The sequence below is a fragment of the Halichoerus grypus genome, chromosome 14 (genome assembly GCF_964656455.1).
Source record: "Halichoerus grypus chromosome 14, mHalGry1.hap1.1, whole genome shotgun sequence".
Classification (NCBI taxonomy): Eukaryota; Metazoa; Chordata; class Mammalia; order Carnivora; family Phocidae; genus Halichoerus; species Halichoerus grypus.
Window position 1 is genome coordinate 1,045,311 of NC_135725.1, and position 18,402 is coordinate 1,063,712.

Below are 18,402 nucleotides of genomic sequence, written 5' to 3' on the forward strand. Positions count from 1 at the left end.
AGCAGCAGGGTCAGGAACTGGTGCTACTGATGTAGGGCCTTCTGAGGCCCTTCTGTCAGCAGAGATGTCGTGTCAGGGAGGCCTTCGGGTGTAGAGAGCACAGGCGAGACAGGGCGGAGACATCAGGTGTGCAGGGATGACCTGGCGCGGACTGACGCCATCAGGGTTAGCAGGGGCGGGTGGGACAGGTGACGCCATCAGACGTGTAGCGGGCGTCGTACCCGAGGTCCTCGAGCAGGTGCCTCCGGGGACCTGAGTGGTGATAGGCTGAACCCTCCTTTCCCCAAGTTATTGGGGTCTCCTAAGAAAAAAGGGGGGTAGGACATCCTGGAATATTTTAGTTTTCCTAGTTGCTGAGCACAGACACTGCGGGTCCCCCTTCCTTGGGCGGGGGCAGCCTGCCCTCTCCCTGATCTGATTCAGCTTGAGGGCACCTACTCCTGCCCTTGTCCTCCACACCAGCCCGAGTAACGATTTTGACGTTCCTACAGCAGAATCGTCTTTGAGCCAAGCGACGGCCTCAGGCTTGCCCCCAGCTCCAAGTGCTCCCCAGGTAAGGAGTGTTCGCTGAGACGCCCAGCGGGTCGGTGGGGTTTCCTCTCTGCTGGAGCGTGGTGAGAACTTTCCCTTTCCCCGCCTTCTCAAGGATGTCCCTGCTTCTGCCTTCCCTGCACATCTGGAGCCCGCAGACCGCAGCAGTGGGGTCCCTGGGGAATCCTCAGCCCAGCCCCTGCTGAGCAGCCTGGGGACATTGACGGAAGACAGCCAGACCGGCCTCCCCCAGATGCAGGGCACTCTCGCCTCAGAGTCCCCCCAGAAGCTTCTAGGACAGCAGGACGGCAGCTCACCAGCCAAAACCGTGGGCCGGTTCTCGGTGGTCAGCACGCAGGACGAGTGGACCCTGGGCTCCCCCCACAGCCTGCGGTACTCAGCGCCCCCGGATGTGTACCTGAAGGAGGCCCCCCACAGCCCCGACGTGAAGCTGGCTGTGCGGCGGGCGCAGACAGCCTCGTCCATCGAGGTCGGCGTGGGTGAGCCGGTGTCCAGTGACTCTGGGGATGAGTGTCCGCGCAGGAGGCCCCCCGCGCAGAAGCACGCCTCCCTGCCCAGTGGCGGCAGCGTGGCCAGTGACTTGGTGAAGAAGGCCACCGCCTTCCTGCACAGGACCTCGCGGGCCGGCTCCCCGGGGCCGGAGACGCCCAGCAGGGTGGGCGTGAAGGTGCCCACCATCAGCGTGACCTCCTTCCACTCCCAGTCATCCTACATCAGCAGCGACAACGACTCGGAGATTGAGGATGCGGACATCAGGAAGGAGCTGCAGAGTCTTCGGGAGAAGTAGGTCCTGAGAAGCAGGCGCTGGGGGCGGCTCGGGGAAGTGTCCGCAGCTGAAGCCGGGGATCCCGCCGTGTCCACCTGGGGCTGCCTGTGCTGGGGACAGGGCAGAGGCGGGAGCCCTGCCGCGGCTTGATTGGCCCCTGCTCTCTTGTGGTGGCCCTCGGTGGGCTGGCACTCTCCCCTAGCAAGTGTGACTTGCCCCGCTGTGTTGGGGACGCTCTTATTCCTTCCCCCCCGCTCCGGCCCTGCGCTCCAGCCTCCCTCCGACCTGTCCCAGCCGCTGTGTCAGGACCAGCCCTAGGGCACTTGCCAGGCACTCGTAACCCCCTCCTCCTGGTGCCCCGGGCAGCCAGCCGCTGAGCCCTGGCACGGAGCAAGCACTGGACTCGGAGGCAGGAGGTGCTCGGTCCAGGGATGGATGTCCTTGTGGGGCGTCGGGGGGTGAGGGGCTCACCTGTACACTGTCACTCCGGGGGTGGTCGCCCTGGGAGCCTGCGGTCCACAGCAACGAGGGGGGGCCGGGGGAGGGGCTGGGGCCAGCTGCCGCCGGCTCCCAGGGCGCAGGGCCTGGAGGTGGGGGCGGGACCAGATCCAGAGTTGCATCAAAGGAAGGGTTTGGGGGGGTCTGAGGAAGCGGGGCGTCAGCGGTAAGTCCAGGCTCTTGCCTGCTGGAGGGGCACGGATCCCAGTGGAAAGGGGAGACCATTTAGGAGGGGGCAGGGAGGTTCTGTACCTGAATTGAGGGGAGCTGATGGCACCTGATAGAAGGTAGCCTTGCTTGCTCAGACCCCGTGGGCACCGTGGGGGACAGTGGTGCCCGGCCCTGGGCTGGGGGGCACTTGTGGTTCTTAGAGCCCCAGGAACCCTGTGCTTTGAGATGCCTGCCGCAGCCCCAGGAACAGGAGCCTCCGAGTGGGGGTCTCCCCCAGGTCCTCCTGAGTCACATGCTCCAGGTGACCTGCCATCCGTCTCCCCCTCAGCAATTTCACCTCAAAATATCAGCCCATCAGAGGCGAATCTGATGCAAAAAGCAATCTGCTGTTTAGAATCATCTTCCTAAAGACTCGCAGGCATTGAGGATAACAGAGGTGAAATCGGAATTTGCTTCCTGTGGTCCAGCCACAAGAAACCCCCGTTTGCCAACCACGCACTGAGAAGATGGGCCCGGGTGTGGCGGAGGGGCTGAGCCCCCTGACCAGGGCAGCCAGGCCCATCAGACACGTCTGAGGGGCTGGCATCAGGCCCAGGGTTTTTAGGTGGGCGAGTGGGCAGGCGAGCACGGTGGCTGTGGGCTAGGCCAGTGGGTCCCCTTCTCTGGCTTGTTCTAGAAACTTCCCTCGCCCACAGTCAGTAACTGCGCCTGGGTCTTCATGGCCGTGTATCCAGGGGGTGGTATTGCCTCTGCCGGGTGCCCCCCTGGCGGGACCCTGGCTGCCCCTTGCTCACGTGGCCTCATGTGCAGTGGCTCTCCTGTGGCTCCCTCACTTGGAGGAATGTCGCTTGCTGGAAGGGCTGAGGCAGCCTCTCCGTTCTGGTTGTTTTTCTCTTCACTGGGGTTTGTAGGGTGTGTGTTGTGAGCGTAGATGTGAACTCCCCAACCACTAAGAGCGGCAGCGTCATGAGGACTTGAATCTCCTGAGGCTCTTCCTCGTGCCCTCAGCGTCGTTGGGGGGTGTGCAGGAGACCCCCAGGGGGCCCTCCTGGTGCAGGTGAAGACCGGAAGTCTGGAATGCACCTGCTGCCTCTGAGCGGTCCTGGTCCGTGGGCGCTGCGGCTGCGCACCCCGCCCTCCCGCCCTGCCTGCCTGCCCAGGCCTCTGGTGGACAGCCTCAGGACGCCCACCGCCCTCCCTTCCCTCCTGCAGGCACCTGAAGGAGATCTCGGAGCTGCAAAGCCAGCAAAAGCAGGAGATCGAGGCTCTGTACCGCCGCCTGGGCAAGCCGCTGCCCCCCAACCTGGGCCTCTTCCACACGGCCCCTCCCGCCGGCCGCAGGAGAAGGAGCAAGAGCAAGCTGAAGGCGGGGAAGCTGCTCAACCCGCTGGTGCAGCAGCTCAAGGTCGTGGCCTCCAGCACAGGTCTGTGCCCTCCCGGCTGTCCGCTGGGCGGGCGGGGGCAGGCGCCCACCCCTGGAAGAGCACGTCTTGGATCTCCCTTCATGGGGGCCGGGAAGCCTTTGCAGGTGTGAAGGGCCAGCTGTCGGCCCCCCGTGAGTCGGGCCTGCTCGCAGCTCTCAGCCGCCTGGGGGCTGCCCGGTGCGCAGGAGGCGGCGGCTGAGGTCTCTCGCCTGCCCACCCCCTGCAGGGCGCTGTCTGGGCTGGGCTGCTTCCTCTGGCCATTTTTCAGGCACCTGTCACCTGCTGAAAGTAGGGAGTAGAGCAGATGCCTTTTCGGGACGGGGGCTGGGGGGGACGCCCAGGCACGGAGGGTGCACGCCGACCCCCGCACTCTGCGGCGGAGACCGAATGAGCTGGAATCCCCCAGCGTGCCGGGCGGGAAGCTGGCTGCAAGCTGCCCTCTCGGTGTCATGGGGATCCCGCAGGGTACGCGTCCGCGAACTGCAAGTTACACAGATTATGCGAATTCCGGGAGGATTCCTAAAGCAAACTGGAAACTGGTTAGAGTGAGCAGGTCCGTCACAGGCCTCCTGAACCCGGGTGTGCCTCTCCGGACGTGCCGCGGTCCTGGCGCCGCACCAGCACGCCGTACGCCTGGCAGGGCGTGGGCAGCCGGTCTCGGATTTCCTGACACCTGCACTCGGTCCGCCAGGCCCCGTGCCCTTTGCCTGCAGGGACTCCGCTTCCCCAAGGTCACCCAGCAACGAGCAGGGAGGACAGATGCACTCTGCGCTGGCTGGTCTGACCCGCAGCGCCTCACTGTGCCCGTCACCCCTTCTCCCCCTCCCCCAGGTCACTTATCAGACTGCAGCAGAGCCCCTCCTGCTAAGGACCCTGCCCAAGCCGGGGCAGGGCCCGCGGCAGCTTCAGACCCGTGTGGGAAGGCAGTTCAGACCCAGCAGCCCTGCTCCATGCGGGCCTCCCTGTCTGCAGACATCTGCTCCGGCTTAGCCAGTGATGGAGGCGGAGCGCACGGCCCAGGTGATTCCCAGCTTGCCCGTCTCCGAGCATGTGCTAGCCGCGCAGGGCCCCCGTGGAGTGAGGGGGCGAGAGCAGCTGCAGAGGCTGCCCACAGCATCGGGAGGAAAAGCCGGTAGATGTAGCCTCTGAGTAAGGAGAGTGGGTGGCCCACCCGTCCCCGAGTCTGGCTGCGTGCGGCTCAGAGGGAGGCGTGCTTTGCTAGAGCCGCCCCGGGGAAGGCGCCGGGACGCCTGGCAGACAGGGCGTCGGCCATGTGCTCCGGTCCCCAGGCCCTGGCCCAGCTGCCTTCTGTCCGGAGGGACGGCTGGGGGGATGCGAGGGCTCGGCTTCCGAGCTGGGGCTTTGCCTCGAGGAGGAAGTGTTCGTCACCTCGGCCGTGGGCGCGGCAGCCGCGCGAGCAGGGGCTCCATCCCCACCATCTCTGTCCAGAGAAGTCGTGGGGACCGCTGGCGGCGCCCGCCCCGGCCGCCCCGCACGCCCTCCCAGGGTCCGCTTCTCTCGTGCTCCAGCGGTGCCTCCTTTCCATTACGTGGTCGGCGGCCGTGGTCCTCCGGGCTGGGCTAGGCACAGCCGTGGATGCTAGGTGACGAGGCTGATGTGGCTGGTGGTATGAGGCACGGTCCCGGAGACTGTACTTGATGCCTGTCTCTTTGTTCTCTTCCCTCTATATTCATTTGCAGGCTGGACGGTTTACCACCCAACGTCTGAGAGACTGACCTATAAGTCTAGTAGCAAACCTCGCGCTCGATTCCTCAGTGGACCCGTGTCTGTGTCCATCTGTCTGTATTTGTTCTTTGTATTTTATCACCTCCTGGCCCTTGGTTTCTCCCTGCCCCTCCCTGTCTTCATCACCTTCCGTACATTCTGTAGGATGCCTCCCCGCCCACTGCAGCCACCTGTTCACCGCCAAGCGCAGAGCCCTGCCCACACCCGCCCTCCTGGCCCCGAACGGCCGGCGCATGCACTCAGCTCATGCCCGGGGCCAGAAGCATGTGCAGCGGCTCGCCCGCCCCCGGCCTCAGGCACCCTGCCCCCCAGGCCCCCGAAGCGCTCTGCGTTTTTCTCCTCACCCGTTTCTTTAATTTTGTATTTTTTACGTTGGACGTAGTTTTATTTCTGTTGCAATTGTGGTGCATACACACGTCCACTGTCCCCAGTTCCAGCGACAACAAAAAGACAGCCCTGGCCTTCTCTAGACGCGTGGTGTGTCTCACACGCGTCTGGATTCTGAAGACTTGCATGTAGCGAGCTGAGACAGTTCTAGAAGGTCACTGGAGGGTGTGACTTCCGTACAAGGGCCGCAGCACTCAGCACCGTTACCCCACGCCCGCTCCCTGCATGTGGAAAGGCTGAGAGAAGGTGCTCCAGCTAGGACACCCCGCCCCTCCCTGCGCTCTGGGCACCTGGGGAACCTCTCGGTGTCCTGGCAAGTCCCGGCCTCCACGCTGGCTCTCCCTGTGGCCCGGCCCCTCCTGGTCTCTAGCTGGAGCACTTGACTTGGTGAACCGCTCTCACCTCACAGACTGACACGAAGTCGGTCACACAGCTCCTCCGAGCTCTGCTCAACCAAACCTCAGCCCCGGTGGCCCTCAGATTCCTGGGATGTCCTGCTGGCACCCAGGACTCCTGTCCAGGAAGGGCGCACCTGCTCAGGGCCATCCAAAGTTATTTTCTCTCTCAGAACGATTGGAAAATGAATCCAAAGCTGTGGGGTTTTCAGGTTTTTGTTTAACACAAAAATTAAACTTTGCTCAATTGGGTTGGAAATGCTGGTTTGGGGCACGTGGCTTTTTGCTGGTACAATAAAGATACATTGTGTTTGTCGGGACCTGAGGCCACGTCCATGGTGGGCATCCATCCCCATCAGAGGGGCCATGTCACCCTCCCCCAGGTAGCAGAGGTCAGAGGCACAGAACCACAGCGATTCCCAGGGACTGTCCAGTGGTCCTCGTCTCCTAACAGGTGTCCCAACTGAGCCATTGGTTAGCTGCTGAGCTGGGGGGGGGTGAGGTCTGAGCGCATCCCTCTCCCTGGGTCACTCGCCGGTCCTCTTCTGCCCGAGAGCGCGTGGCTGTCTCCTGGGGACAATGTGGGGAGGGCGCCTGGGTCTCCAGGCATCTCGTGGTCCGATGGGCGGTTGCATTGCTGCTGGGAACAGCTCTGGTCAGGCGCGGGAAGGGGGTGGTTAGAGCAGGTGGTGTTTTCCCTGGGGTGTGTGGGGTGGAAAGGTGCGAGCGGTCAGGCAGCCTATGCTCCTCTCAGGTCCCCGCTCCACGTTCGTACCCGCGTGGTTCTGCATTCTTGTTTAGGGGTCTTCATTTGTTTTACTGTTGTTATTCCAAGATTAAAAAAAAAAATTGGAGGCACATCAGGGACAAGTGGTTTAGGCTTTACTTCTGTCTCTGTGGCCAAGAGGAAAGGAACATGTAAGGCAGGGCTTGGTGGCAGCCCGGGCGCCTGGCCCAGGGGGGCTGATTTTGGGTGGTGGTGTGTGCGGCCCGGTGGCCTCGTCTTCTCCGGTGCTACGCACCCCGTGACGTCGCCGCTTCCATAATGGTCCTTTTCAAGCACGACTTGGCCGAGCTCTTGGTTGCCTCGGCCACAGCGTGGCCCCCACAGGCTCTGAGGTTGCTGGTCAGGAGAGCATGCGGCAGATTGTGTCCCCTGCAGACGCGTGGCCTAAGGGCGTGTGAAGATGCACCCTCCAGGCCGTGTGCGCCGGGGTCTGCCCAGCCCGCGGCCTCTCCGGGAGCCAGTCGCCTGCTTTCCTGCTGACTGGGGAGCTCGGAGGCCCGAGGAGTCTGCGCAGGTACCCGTGAAAGCCTGGTCACAGCCCCAAGGGCCGAGACGTGGCAGAGAGAAGGGCATTCAGGGCAGGGCTGCGGGAAAACCCCGAGGTGGGCCTGCTCTGGGGCCTGGGCGTCCGGGATCTGGGCCAGCGGCAAGGGGGGGCTGCAGCCGCGGGATGTGGGTGCAGCTGGGGCGGCCTGCAGCTAGAGAAGCCCAGAGGCCGTCCATGCCCGGCCTTGCATGGCTCCGGGAAAACAGTCTGTGTTAAGTTACAAGACTATAACAGTTCTGTGATGTGCAGAGTCCCTGAGGGCACCCAGGCCGGGTTGGAGACGAGCAGGGCGCCAGGAGGGGACCCCATGCGGGAAAGGCGGCCGGGCCTGGGAGGAAGAGCGTGCAAAGGGCAAAGCCTGGGTGCCTCCTCGGGGTGGGCCCCCGGACGGGCCCACTGTTGGGAGGGGAGGGCCGGTCCCCACGGAGTGCAGACAGGGTGAGGCCCTGGGCACAGACCCCTCCTTGTGGCCGATGGGAGGGCTTAGGGCAACCTGAGGCCCACTTTTCGGGATTCGGGGGTGCGGCATTAGGCCCCCCCCCCCCCCGCCTCTGGCTCCTGCCGAGACCCAGGCGCCGACAGCTCCGGGGCATCTGCACGGTGAGCTTCGGATGTGCGTTCTCGAGCACCGTCAGCCTGCCGTCCATGCGGCAGCGGCTCTGTCTCTGCGGCCCCCGAGGCCCTGCCCTCGCCCTGTGCTGTCCTGGACCCTCCCTGTGGGGACCCGCTGCAGTGGGCATGGGAGACGGCCTTCGGGCACCCAGGCTGGGCTGTCCTTGGGGCAGTTGCGCAGGGCAGGGCAGAGCAGGGACGCCTCCCATTTCGTGCTTCACGGGCTAGTTTTGGCACTTTGCTCGGCGCTGTGAGGACTTGATGTCTCGTTACAAAGAAACCGGTGGCATTCTGGTGCTGGCAGCTCGTATGGTGCCCGTGCCAGGACCGCGCCTCTGATGCCACTGTGCAGGGCGAGCCCAGCCGGCTGGAGGCGGGCCTCATCACGGGGCGAGCGGGGAGGCCCCCGGCTGGTCTGCGCCAAGCCCAGCGCCCCTGGAGCCCCTCTGAGCCTTCTCAGAGTTTGAGGGCTGTGGCGAGTGTGCTGAGGGCCCCGAGGCCCGGCCCACCCCTCCGGCAGTCTGTCCGTGGCGGAGAAGCTTGGATCTGCGGCATCTTCCCGGCAGCCAGGCGAGGGTCAGGATGGTGGTGGTGCCTGGCAGGGCTGGCCGTCCACACACACAGCTTGCGTGTCCCTTCCAGAGACCCCGGCCCTTTCGCAGCCTGGGGGAACGTTTCCCAGCAGCTGGCCACGTGGCTCTCCATCCGCACCCCTGTGCAGGTGGAAGCTTCCCCAGGTAGCTCTGGGCCTCAGGCCGGCTCTTCCCAAGGCCTTGGCTAAGGACAGAAGTCCCGCAGGGGAGGCCTCCTGCCGCGTGTGGGTTTCCTGTGGGTCCCGTGCGTCCCCGGTGCCCCTGCGTTGCTGCCCTTTGGCCCAGCGGCCCGGGCAGGAGTGCAGTGTGTGCGCTGGCGTGGAGGGAGCTGAGTGGGGCTGGGTGGAGTGTGCATCAGCCGTCTGCGTGCTGGGCATCAGGGGCAGGGCACAGGCACTGGGGAGGAGGTTCAGGGGACCCCCCGAGGACGGGCAGGGCTGTGGCATGAGTGAGGGCTCGTCACCAGACACGTCCGTGCTCGGCTGCAGCTCTGCACTGCGCGGACGGCACGATCTTGGCGTGGAGTCCGTTTCTGATTAGAGGTTCACTGAGGGCGGGGGGTGTCTGTGCTCCCTGTGGGCCCTGCCTCTGTGGGCCAGTGCTGCTCTCCCCCTCTGAGCACGGTGGCCGGTGGCCCCACCTCTGGGGCCCTGACTACAGGCCCAGGCCTGTCTGGTGCTTCCCAGCAGGCAGCTCCCGTTGTTCTTGTCGAGAGGACGGCGGGAATCAGCCCCGAAAGAATGCGCGGCTGTCAGGCTGCGGGGGGCTGGCTGGCTGGCTGGCTGGCGGACCCCGTGTCCTTGGGCCGTCTGTGTGGGACGGCTGAGGCCACAGGATCTGGCTGGGGACGTCCGCCTCCCCTGTTGCCGTGCGCAGTCAGAGCCTGGGACCCGAGTGCCGCGGAGCCCCCAAAGGGCCCGGGGCTCCCAGGGGGATTCCGTGCAGGACACAGACCGGCAGAGGCCCTGCAGAGCTCCCTCTGAGAGACGGCTGGCCCGGACCACTCCTGCCTGGCCCCTTCGTTGTTATTTGCACATTACAGACCCCAACAGAACATCATCTCCCTTTTGAACTAGAAGAACAATTCATTTGGAGCCTGGGCCGACCTTTGTCTTCTCTTCTCAAGCACGGGTGGCAACCTGCCTTCCCTGGCAAGGTGCAAGGCCACTCCTCAGGGAGTTGGGGGGGGGGTCCTGCTCAGGTGAGGGGCTGGGGCGGGAGCGCCAACCCTTTCTGACCCTCTCTGATAGCGCAGCCTTGCTGAGTGACCTTGGGGACGCCCGAGCCATCCTTGCCTGTCCCACTGTGCCTGCCCGGCTCCCTGAAGGGCCAGCCCGTCTGCCCTCCAGGTGGGCACGGACCGTCAGGGTGTGCTGGGCAGCACGGACAGCCTCCAGGACCGCAGGGCCTGACGCTTAGTGAAGGAAGAGTGACGAGCCTCTCCCTGTCCCAGTGGACTCAGGATACCAGATGAGGCAGCAGCAGTGCAGGGAATTGGGGCCAGCCCTGCTTCCCGCCTCCCCAGATAGGACCCCGGTACTTTCCCTTCGACATGCACCACTGGTCTGGTCATGGCAGCCGCCTGGGATCTGGGATTGGCCTCAAACCTGCAAAACAATGTATCTTTTTGCACTTGGAAAACAAATCTCCCATGGGCCTACGGGGCAGGCAGAGCCGGGGGGCTCCACTGAGCTCTCCTGGCTGACTTTTAGAGTGTTTTTTGCCTCAATCAGTGGGGCTCCAGAAGCTTCTTGTTTGAAAACCAACTGGTGTGCTTTGCTTTTTTGTTTTTTGGGTTTTTTTTCTTTTTTCTTCTTTTTTTTTTTTTTTGAATACGCTTTTAGAGACACATTCACTTCTACCTGAAGCTTGGGGCCTGGCCCTGCACTCCGCCCCTCGGCGAAGCTCACGGGAACCCGCACACTGACTCGGGGCCGCCCGGTTAGCCCAGGTGGCTGGTCCCCTCTCTGAAGCGCTGGCCTTTGCTCTTCCTTGCACACTGATGACTTGTGCTTAGAGTGTGGTGGCTCGTCCCCCGTGTGTGCTGTCCTGCCTAACCCTGTGGTCTTGTGTCGTTTCTTCTTCCCTTGCAGGGTCTGCCCTGAAGCGTCTCTGTCTAGGCAAAGAGCACAGCAGTCGTAATTATCGGGTTTTTTACCCCTTGTCTGCTCTCCATCGCATGGGCTTTCATGTGGCTAGTGCACATCAGGGTCTCCGCGGCCGGCGGGCGCGCGTCTGCTCCGCGCCCACCCTCCAAGGGCACTGCTTTGCCTCTGCCTGGAGGGAAAGCCATCCGCGGGTGCCCCTCGCGTCTCCATGGCTCCTAGAGTCTCTGTGTCTTGGCCGATTGACACGCTGACACTCCCCTTCCCCGGAACGTCCACACATTACCGATCGTTAATTGGCTCCTTTTCCAAAACCGTAGGAATGAGTATGTCCTTGAAGTGCTAAAGATGAGTGCCCCCGAGGAGAGATGCCGGGATGAAATGGGTATCAGTCCACCTAGGCCGCCCACCACCCTCACCTCACACCTTTTTTTTTTTTTTCCCTCCTTTTTTCTTTTCTGGCTGAAACATTCATGTAGAAATAGCTCTGTGTGTGTTAAATTCCATCACTAATATTGAACTGTTTGTGTCTGTGCTTTTTCATTGCTAGCCACTCTAGACTACATTTTGCAACGGCTTGTTTGAGGAGATGGTCGTTACGCTATTTTTTTAATGCAGAAACATTTTAAATTGGCTTATTCTAAATTGCTCATCAAAAATTCTATGTTGTGGGGGTGGGGGTCACAGTCTAAAAAGAATTAAAAAGCCCCATGTTGGTCATTTAAAATTAATCCTTCAGTGAAGCAGATGAGTGTGACTTCTTTGTGCGGCCTCCCCTCCCCGAACCACAGCCCCCGGGCCTCCTGGTTCCTGCTCGTGCAGACACCCTGCACCCCGCAAACGGCTCCGAGCTTGGGGGCCCGAAGTTGAAGGTGTCGGGTGTTTGCACACTTTATTAATACCTTCCTTACATGCTCTGCTGAGGAGAGGCACAATTTTGTGTCTTAAATTTCCAAACCACTGATCCATTAGCGTTCCGACGACCAAGCCGCTCAGGCCTTTTCCCTTGGCCGGGCGGATGGCAGGGGCTGCGCACGCTGAGCCCTCGGCATTCTCACGTGTGTTCCCGCTCAGGGCGCGGAAGCCTGGGGGTCCGCCCCCAGTTTTCTGAGCTCCCTCACACGGGGGAGTCTGGGGTTCCTGGGCAGCACGGGCAGAGCGGATGCCGAGTGAGGCTGCCAGCGTCTCGGGTGCTGTCCTTTGGCCCGGCACGGCCTAGTCCTTACGGCCCGTGGACAGGTTCCAAAGTGTCTGAAGCTGGCACGCGGGCCCCCAAATGCAGACCATCTCCTGAAGCAAGGTGTTGCCTGGCCTAAGCAAGACCACCGTACGAATGCCTGCAGCAGGTCGGCGGCGCTGTGTGCAGTCGCCAACCCGGCCTGTGTGTGCTTCCCCAGGGTCCTCCACCAGCAGCCTGGTCCCCGGCCCCGAGCCGGGCCCCCAGCCCACCCTGCACGTCCAGGCCCAGGCAAACAACAGCAACAACAAGACAGGCACCTTCACGGACGACCTGCACAAGCTGGTGGACGAGTGGACGAGCAAGACGGTGGGGGCCGCCCAGCTGAAGCCCTCGCTCAACCAGCTGAAGCAGACGCAGAGGCTGCACGGCATGGAGGTCACGGCGGGCTGGCCCCCGGCCGCGGGCGAGGCGCAGGCCGTAAGTGGGGCGCAGCGGGCGCGGGCCGCCTGGGCGGAAGGGGCGCGGGGCTGCCGTCTCGGGCTGTGTCGTGCGATGCGTCCCCGTGACGGCGCTGGGCCGGCTTCACCACCTGCCGGGAGGAGCGGTCCCTGCTCGGGCTTCAGGGGGCGGCTGTGCCAGGTTGTGTCCCTTCTTCCTGCGATGTTTAGCAGAGCCCACTGGTGACCCCGTCTGGTCTGCGAGGTCTTTCTGTGAGTGCGGGAAGGTTCCCTGTGACCTTTTGTTTTGAAAACTTTCAAACATACAGAAGTGTTGGAAATTGCACGGTGAGCGTGCGTGGGCCCCCGCCCACACGCCGTGGCTGGCATTTTGCTGTGTTGCTCACACCTCTCCGTCCCCCGAGGGTAAGGTTTTCGTTACGGGTTCAATTCCTTTTATACTTTCTGTGCCATTTGGATTTTCTGTTTTTTCTTTCTGTTAAGCCCTGCTTTTCTAACATTTGGTAAATACCTAAATTTAAGTTTTCAAATTAATTGACGTAAGCTGCTCATAACATCCTGTCTTCACAGTTTGTAGTGATGTTGTGTTTTTTGTTTCTGATGGTGGCTTTTGCGCACGTGCCCCTCCCTCCCTCCCCTGTGCGGCCTCCTTAGGGGCTCATAAACCTTCTTAGCCTCCTCAAAGAACTCGTTTTGGCTCTGATAATACTTTTTATGTGTCATTGGTTTCTCCTTTTATTACCTCCTTCCACGTCTGGGCGGCTTTTGTCGAGAATGTTTGAGATGTGCAGGTCGTTGATTTCCAGCCTTTTCGGTTTTATGATACAGGCATTCAACATATAAAAATCCCTCTCGTGGTTTTATCTGGATCCTAAAGGTTTTGATGATATGTAGCATTTTCTTTAACCTTCAGTTCAAATTATTTTGTAATTTCCACTGTGGTTTGAAGCAATATAGTTATTAATTTCCTCATACTCTTTTTATTACTGCTCTTTAGCCTAACTGAACCGTGTAAGAGAACTAACTTTGGGTGTTTGCCGTTCTTTAAAATGTGCTGGGACTGGCTTTTCAGCCCAGTTGTCAGTCGTCTTGTCCGCTGTGGCCCGAGTGCTCTCTGCGCTCCTGCCACGCACACGGCGCCCGAGCCTCCCTGTGTCCTCCAAGTGACCGGTGACAGCAGCTGTCCTCAGACAGCGGCAGCCCTGGAGCCCTAATGCCTCAAACCCCCTCTCTGGTATATTCTGTGATCAAGTTGAGAGTCCTCAGCCCGGCTCCCTGGCCCCGCGGGGTCCTCCCCCTGGGCCCGGGCGGGTGAGTCTCCCCTTCGCCGTCTGGACTCCAGCACACGGGCTCTCATACCCGTGCAGGCCGTACCCCATCTCACCAGCTCGCTAGTCTCATTGTTCGAAAGGCAGGGAGTCTTACCAAGATTTTTTAAAATATTTTTTATTTTTACTGTGGTAAATCTATATAACATAACATTCACCATTTCAGTTATTTTTCAGTGTGTAATTCAGTAGTACTCCACGTGTTCACAATGTTGTGCGGCCATCACACCATCCATTTCTAAAACTTTCTTCATCCCAAATAGAAACCTCTAAGAAAAATACTCTCCAGCCCCCGTCTCTGGGGCCTCTGCTTATCCAGCCCCTGTTAACTTTCATTCTACTTTCTGTGGACAGAAGCGGCATCATGGAGTGTTGGCCCTTTCCTGTCTGGCTTATTCCACTCAGCATAATGTTGTCAGCGTACAACTGTGCCCCAGGTTGCCTTTACTCTTGTGGGGGATGAGACGGGAACAGGGAACGTAGCAGTATTGTGATAAACTTACCACGGTGAGCATTTTGTGACGTATATGCATCTTGAATCACAACGTTGTACGCCTTAAACTAAGTTAATTTAGTATTTTATGTCAACTACACTTCAATTAAAATTTAAAAATTATTTCTTTTTCCAATTTTTTAATATCAAAATATATGACATAAAATTTGCCATCTTAGCCATTTTGAAGTGCTAGTCTTAAGTGCATTAAGCATTAATATTGTTCAACCATCATCCCCATGCATCTCCAGAATTTTTTCATCTTGCAAAACTGAAACTCTGTCCTCATTGAAAAAGAACTTCCCACCCCCCGCCCCACCCCCGTCAGTCCCTGGCAGCCACAGTTCTACTTCCTGTCTGTGCAGCTTTCACTACTGTAGGTTCCTATAGAAGTGGAATACTACGGTATTTGTCTTTTTGTGACGGGCTTATTTCACTCACCATAATGTCCTCAAGGTTCATCCATGTTATAGCATGTGTCGAAATGTCCTTCTTTTTAAGGCTGGATGATACTCCAATGTATGTGCACACCACACTATATCCATTTATCTACTGAAGGACACTTGGGTTGCTTCCACCTGTGAGCCCCTGTGAGCGCTGCTGCCATGAACTAGGTGTGCAAGTATCGCTTTGAGTCTCTGCTTTCAGTTCCTTTGCAAGAATGCCCAGAAGCAGAATCACTGCATCATATAGTAATTCTGTTTTTAACTTTTTGAAGAATTGCGCAGTTTTCCACAGTGGCTGTGCCCCTTTACATTCCTGCCAGCAGTGCACGAGGGTTTGTTTCTCTTCATTCTTGCCAACACTTTTTGTTTTGTTTGTTTTTAATAGTAGCCATCCTAATACCACTGTGGTGTCTCACTGTGGTTTTGATTACTATTTCCCTAATGATCAGGGATGCGGAGGCTCTTTTCATGTGATTACTGGCCATTTGTAGATCTTCTTTAGAGAAATAGCAGTTCAAGTCCTTTGCCTATTTTTCTAATCGGTTGTTTGTTATTATTGAGTTTTAGGAGTTCTCTGTGTTTTCTGGATTTTAATCCCTTATAGGATAATGTGATCTGCAAATACTTTTTCCCATTCTATGGATTGCCTTTTTACTCTGTGGACAGTGTCTTTTTTCTTTTAGATTTATTTATTTGAGAGAGAGAGAAAAAACACAAGTGGAAGGGAGGGGCAGAGGGAGACGGTGAAGCAGACTCCCTGCTGAGCAGGGCACCTGACATGGGGCTCGATCCCAGGACTCCAGGATCATGACCTGAGCCGAAGGCAGATGCTTAACCGACTGAGCCACCCAGGCGCCCCCGGACAGTGTCTTTTGATGCACCAAGTTTTTAATTTTCATGAAGACCAAGTTATCTGTTTTTTCTTTTGTCGCCAATCTCCTCGGTGTCATAGCCAAGAAATTATTGCCAAATCCAATGTTGTGAAACTTTCCCCCTATTTCTTTCTAAGAGTTTAGTAATTTTAGCTCTTCTGTTAGGCCTTTCATCCAGTTTAATTTCTATATATGGTATGAGGTAAGGGTTCAAGTATCATGCTTTTGCATGTGGATAACCAGTTTTCCCAGCACCATTTGTTGAAAAGGCTCTCCTTTCCCCCACCAAATGGACCTTGTACTCTTGTTGAATATGAGTTGACTATATTTGCAAAGGTTTATTTCTTGGCAGTCTGTTCTGTTTCATTGGTATATATGTCTCTCCTTTTTCTAGTATCACATCGTTTTGATTTCTGTAGCTTTGTAGTAAGTTTTGAAATCAAGAAGTGTGAGTCTTCCAACTGTAATTTTTCAAGATTGTTTTGGTTATTTGGGGTCCCTTCAGAATCCATATGAATTTTGGGATGGGTTTTTCTATTTCTTGAAAAAATGCCATTGGGAATTTAACAGTGATTGCAATGAATCTGGAGATCACTTTGGGTAGTACTGACAGTAACAGTGGAAGTCTTCCAATCCATGACCACAGGGTGTCTTTCTATTTATTTATGTCTTAATTTCCTTTGGCAGTTGTGTGGCTTTCAGTGTGTAAGTCTTTCAACTCCTTAAAGTTATTCCTAAATATTTTACGATTTTTCTGCTATTGTAAAAGTAACTGCTTTAATTTCCTTTCAGATTGTTCATTGTTAGTGTATAGCAATGCAACTGATTTTGTAACCTGCAGCTTTGCTGAATTCATGAATTAGCTCTGTGTGTGTGTGTCTGTGTGTGCACATGCGTGCGTGCATTCTTTAGGGTTATCTACATGTAAGATTTTGTCATCTCTGACAGGGATCATTTTACTTCTTCCTTTCCAATTTGGGTGCCTTTTTTTTCTTGCCTAATTTCTGTGGCTAGAACTTCTAATATTATATTGAATAGAAGTGGCAAAAACGGGTATGCTTTTCTTGTTCTTTCTTGAAGGAAAAACTTACAGACTTTCACCATTGAGTATATGTTAGCTATGGGTTTTCATATATGGTCTTTATCATGTTGAGGGAGTTCTGTTCTGTTTGTAGTTTGTTGAGTGCTTTTATTATGAAAGAGAGCTGGATGTTGTCAAATACTTTTTCTGCATTAAATGAGATGATTATAGGTTTCTTTATTCTTCATCTTGTTAATGGTGTATTACATTGATTGATTTTCATGTTAAACCACCCTTGCATTAATTCCTGGGATAAATCCTACCTGGTCATGGTGTATATGCTCCTGTTATGCTACTGAATTCAGCATGCTAATATTTTATTGAGGATTTTTGCATAAATATTTATTGGGGTATCAGTCTGTAATTTTCTTGTGATGTCTTTATCTGGCCGTAGTAGTAGGTTAATGCTGGCCACATAGAATGAGTTAGGAATTATTCCTGTGTCTTCAACTCTTGGAAGAGTTTGAGAAAGAATGGTGTTAATTCTTTAAAAATCTGGCTTCTCGTTGTTGAGAGGTTTTTGATTACTAATTTAATCTCACTACATGTTGTAAGTCTGATTTTCTATTCTTGAGTCAGCTCTGGTAGTTTGTGTGTTTCTGGACATTTTTCTATTTCATGTAAATCATCCAGTTTCGTTGCTAAAACTTTGTCAGTTTGCTAATCTATTCAAAGAACTAACTTGTGGTTTCATTTGTAATTCATTTGCTTTATTTTTTCATTATGACTTCCTATTTTCTACTTTGTTTATTATGTAAAGTTAGATTATTGATTTAAGATCTTGTTCAATGTAGGCTTTTACAACTATAAGTTTGCTTCTAAGAAGTTCTTTTCCTTTACCTCACAAATGTTTATATGTATTGTGTTTTCCTTTTCATTTGTCTAAAGTTATTTTTTTATTATGTTATGTTAATCACCATACATCATTAGTTTTTGATGTAGTGTTCCATGATTCATTGTTTGTATATAACACCCAGTGCTCCAATTCAGTACATGCCCTCTTTAATACCCATCACCAGGCTAACCCATCCCTCCACCACCCTCCCGTCTAGAACCCTCAGTTTGTTTCTCAGAGTCCATAGTCTCTCATGGTTCATCTCCCCCTCCGATTTCCCCCCCTCCGATTTCCCCCCCTTCATTTTTCCCTTCCTGCTATCTTCTTCTTTCTTTTTTTTTTTACATATAATGTATTACTTGTTTCAGAGGTACAGGACTGTGATTCAACAGTCTTGGACAATTCACAGCGCTCACCAAGGCATATACCCTCCCCAATGTCTATCACCCAGCCACCCCATCCCTCCCAGCCCACACCACTCCAGCAACCCTCAGTTTGTTTCCTGAGATTAAGAATTCCTCATATCAGTGAGGTCATATGATACATGTCTTTCTCTGATTGACTTATTTCGCTCAGCATAATACCCTCCAGTTCCATCCACGTTGTTGCAAATGGCAAGAGTTCATTCCTTTTGATGGCTGCATAATATTCCATTGTATATATATACCACATCTTCTTTATCCATTCATCTATCGATGGACATCTTGGCTCTTTCCATAGTTTGGCTATTGTGGACATTGCTGCTATAAACATCGGGGTGCACCTACCCCTTCAGATCCCTACATTTGTATCTTTGGGGTAAATACCCAGTAGTGCAATTGCTGGGTCGTAGGGTAGCTCTATTTTCAACTTTTTGAGGAACCTCCATACTGTTTTCCAGAGTGGCTGCACCAGCTTGCATTCCCACCAACAGTGTAGGAGGGTTCCCCTTTCTCCACATCCCTGCCAACATCTGTCATTTCCTGACTTGTTATTTTTAGCCATTCTGACTGGTGTGAGGTGGTATCTCATTGAGGTTTTGATTTGGATTTCCCTGATGCCGAGCAACGTTGAGCACTTTTTCATGTGTCTGTTGGCCATTTGGATGTCTTCTTTGGAGAAGTGTCTGTTCATGTCTTCCGCCCAT

General features: G+C 56.0%; 1 protein-coding gene across 19 annotated transcripts in view; it reads left to right on the forward strand.

Moving 5' to 3' along the window:
- WNK2 (WNK lysine deficient protein kinase 2) overlaps positions 1–18,402 on the forward strand; it is a 130,865-nt gene that overhangs the window by 92,132 nt on the left and 20,331 nt on the right. For 7 of the 19 annotated variants that reach the window (XM_078061951.1, XM_078061942.1, XM_078061949.1 and 4 more), the window contains 8 exons: positions 492–553; positions 647–1,335; positions 3,200–3,411; positions 4,243–4,431; positions 5,112–5,210; positions 10,572–10,616; positions 11,981–12,240; positions 12,530–12,626. In XM_078061951.1, coding sequence (XP_077918077.1) covers positions 492–553; positions 647–1,335; positions 3,200–3,411; positions 4,243–4,431; positions 5,112–5,210; positions 10,572–10,616; positions 11,981–12,240; positions 12,530–12,626 — 1,653 coding nt within the window. The remainder of the gene's footprint in view (positions 1–491; positions 554–646; positions 1,336–3,199; positions 3,412–4,242; positions 4,432–5,111; positions 5,211–10,571; positions 10,617–11,980; positions 12,241–12,529; positions 12,627–18,402) is intronic. The other 12 variants (XM_078061954.1, XM_078061946.1, XM_078061956.1 and 9 more) reach the window with 7 other exon arrangements.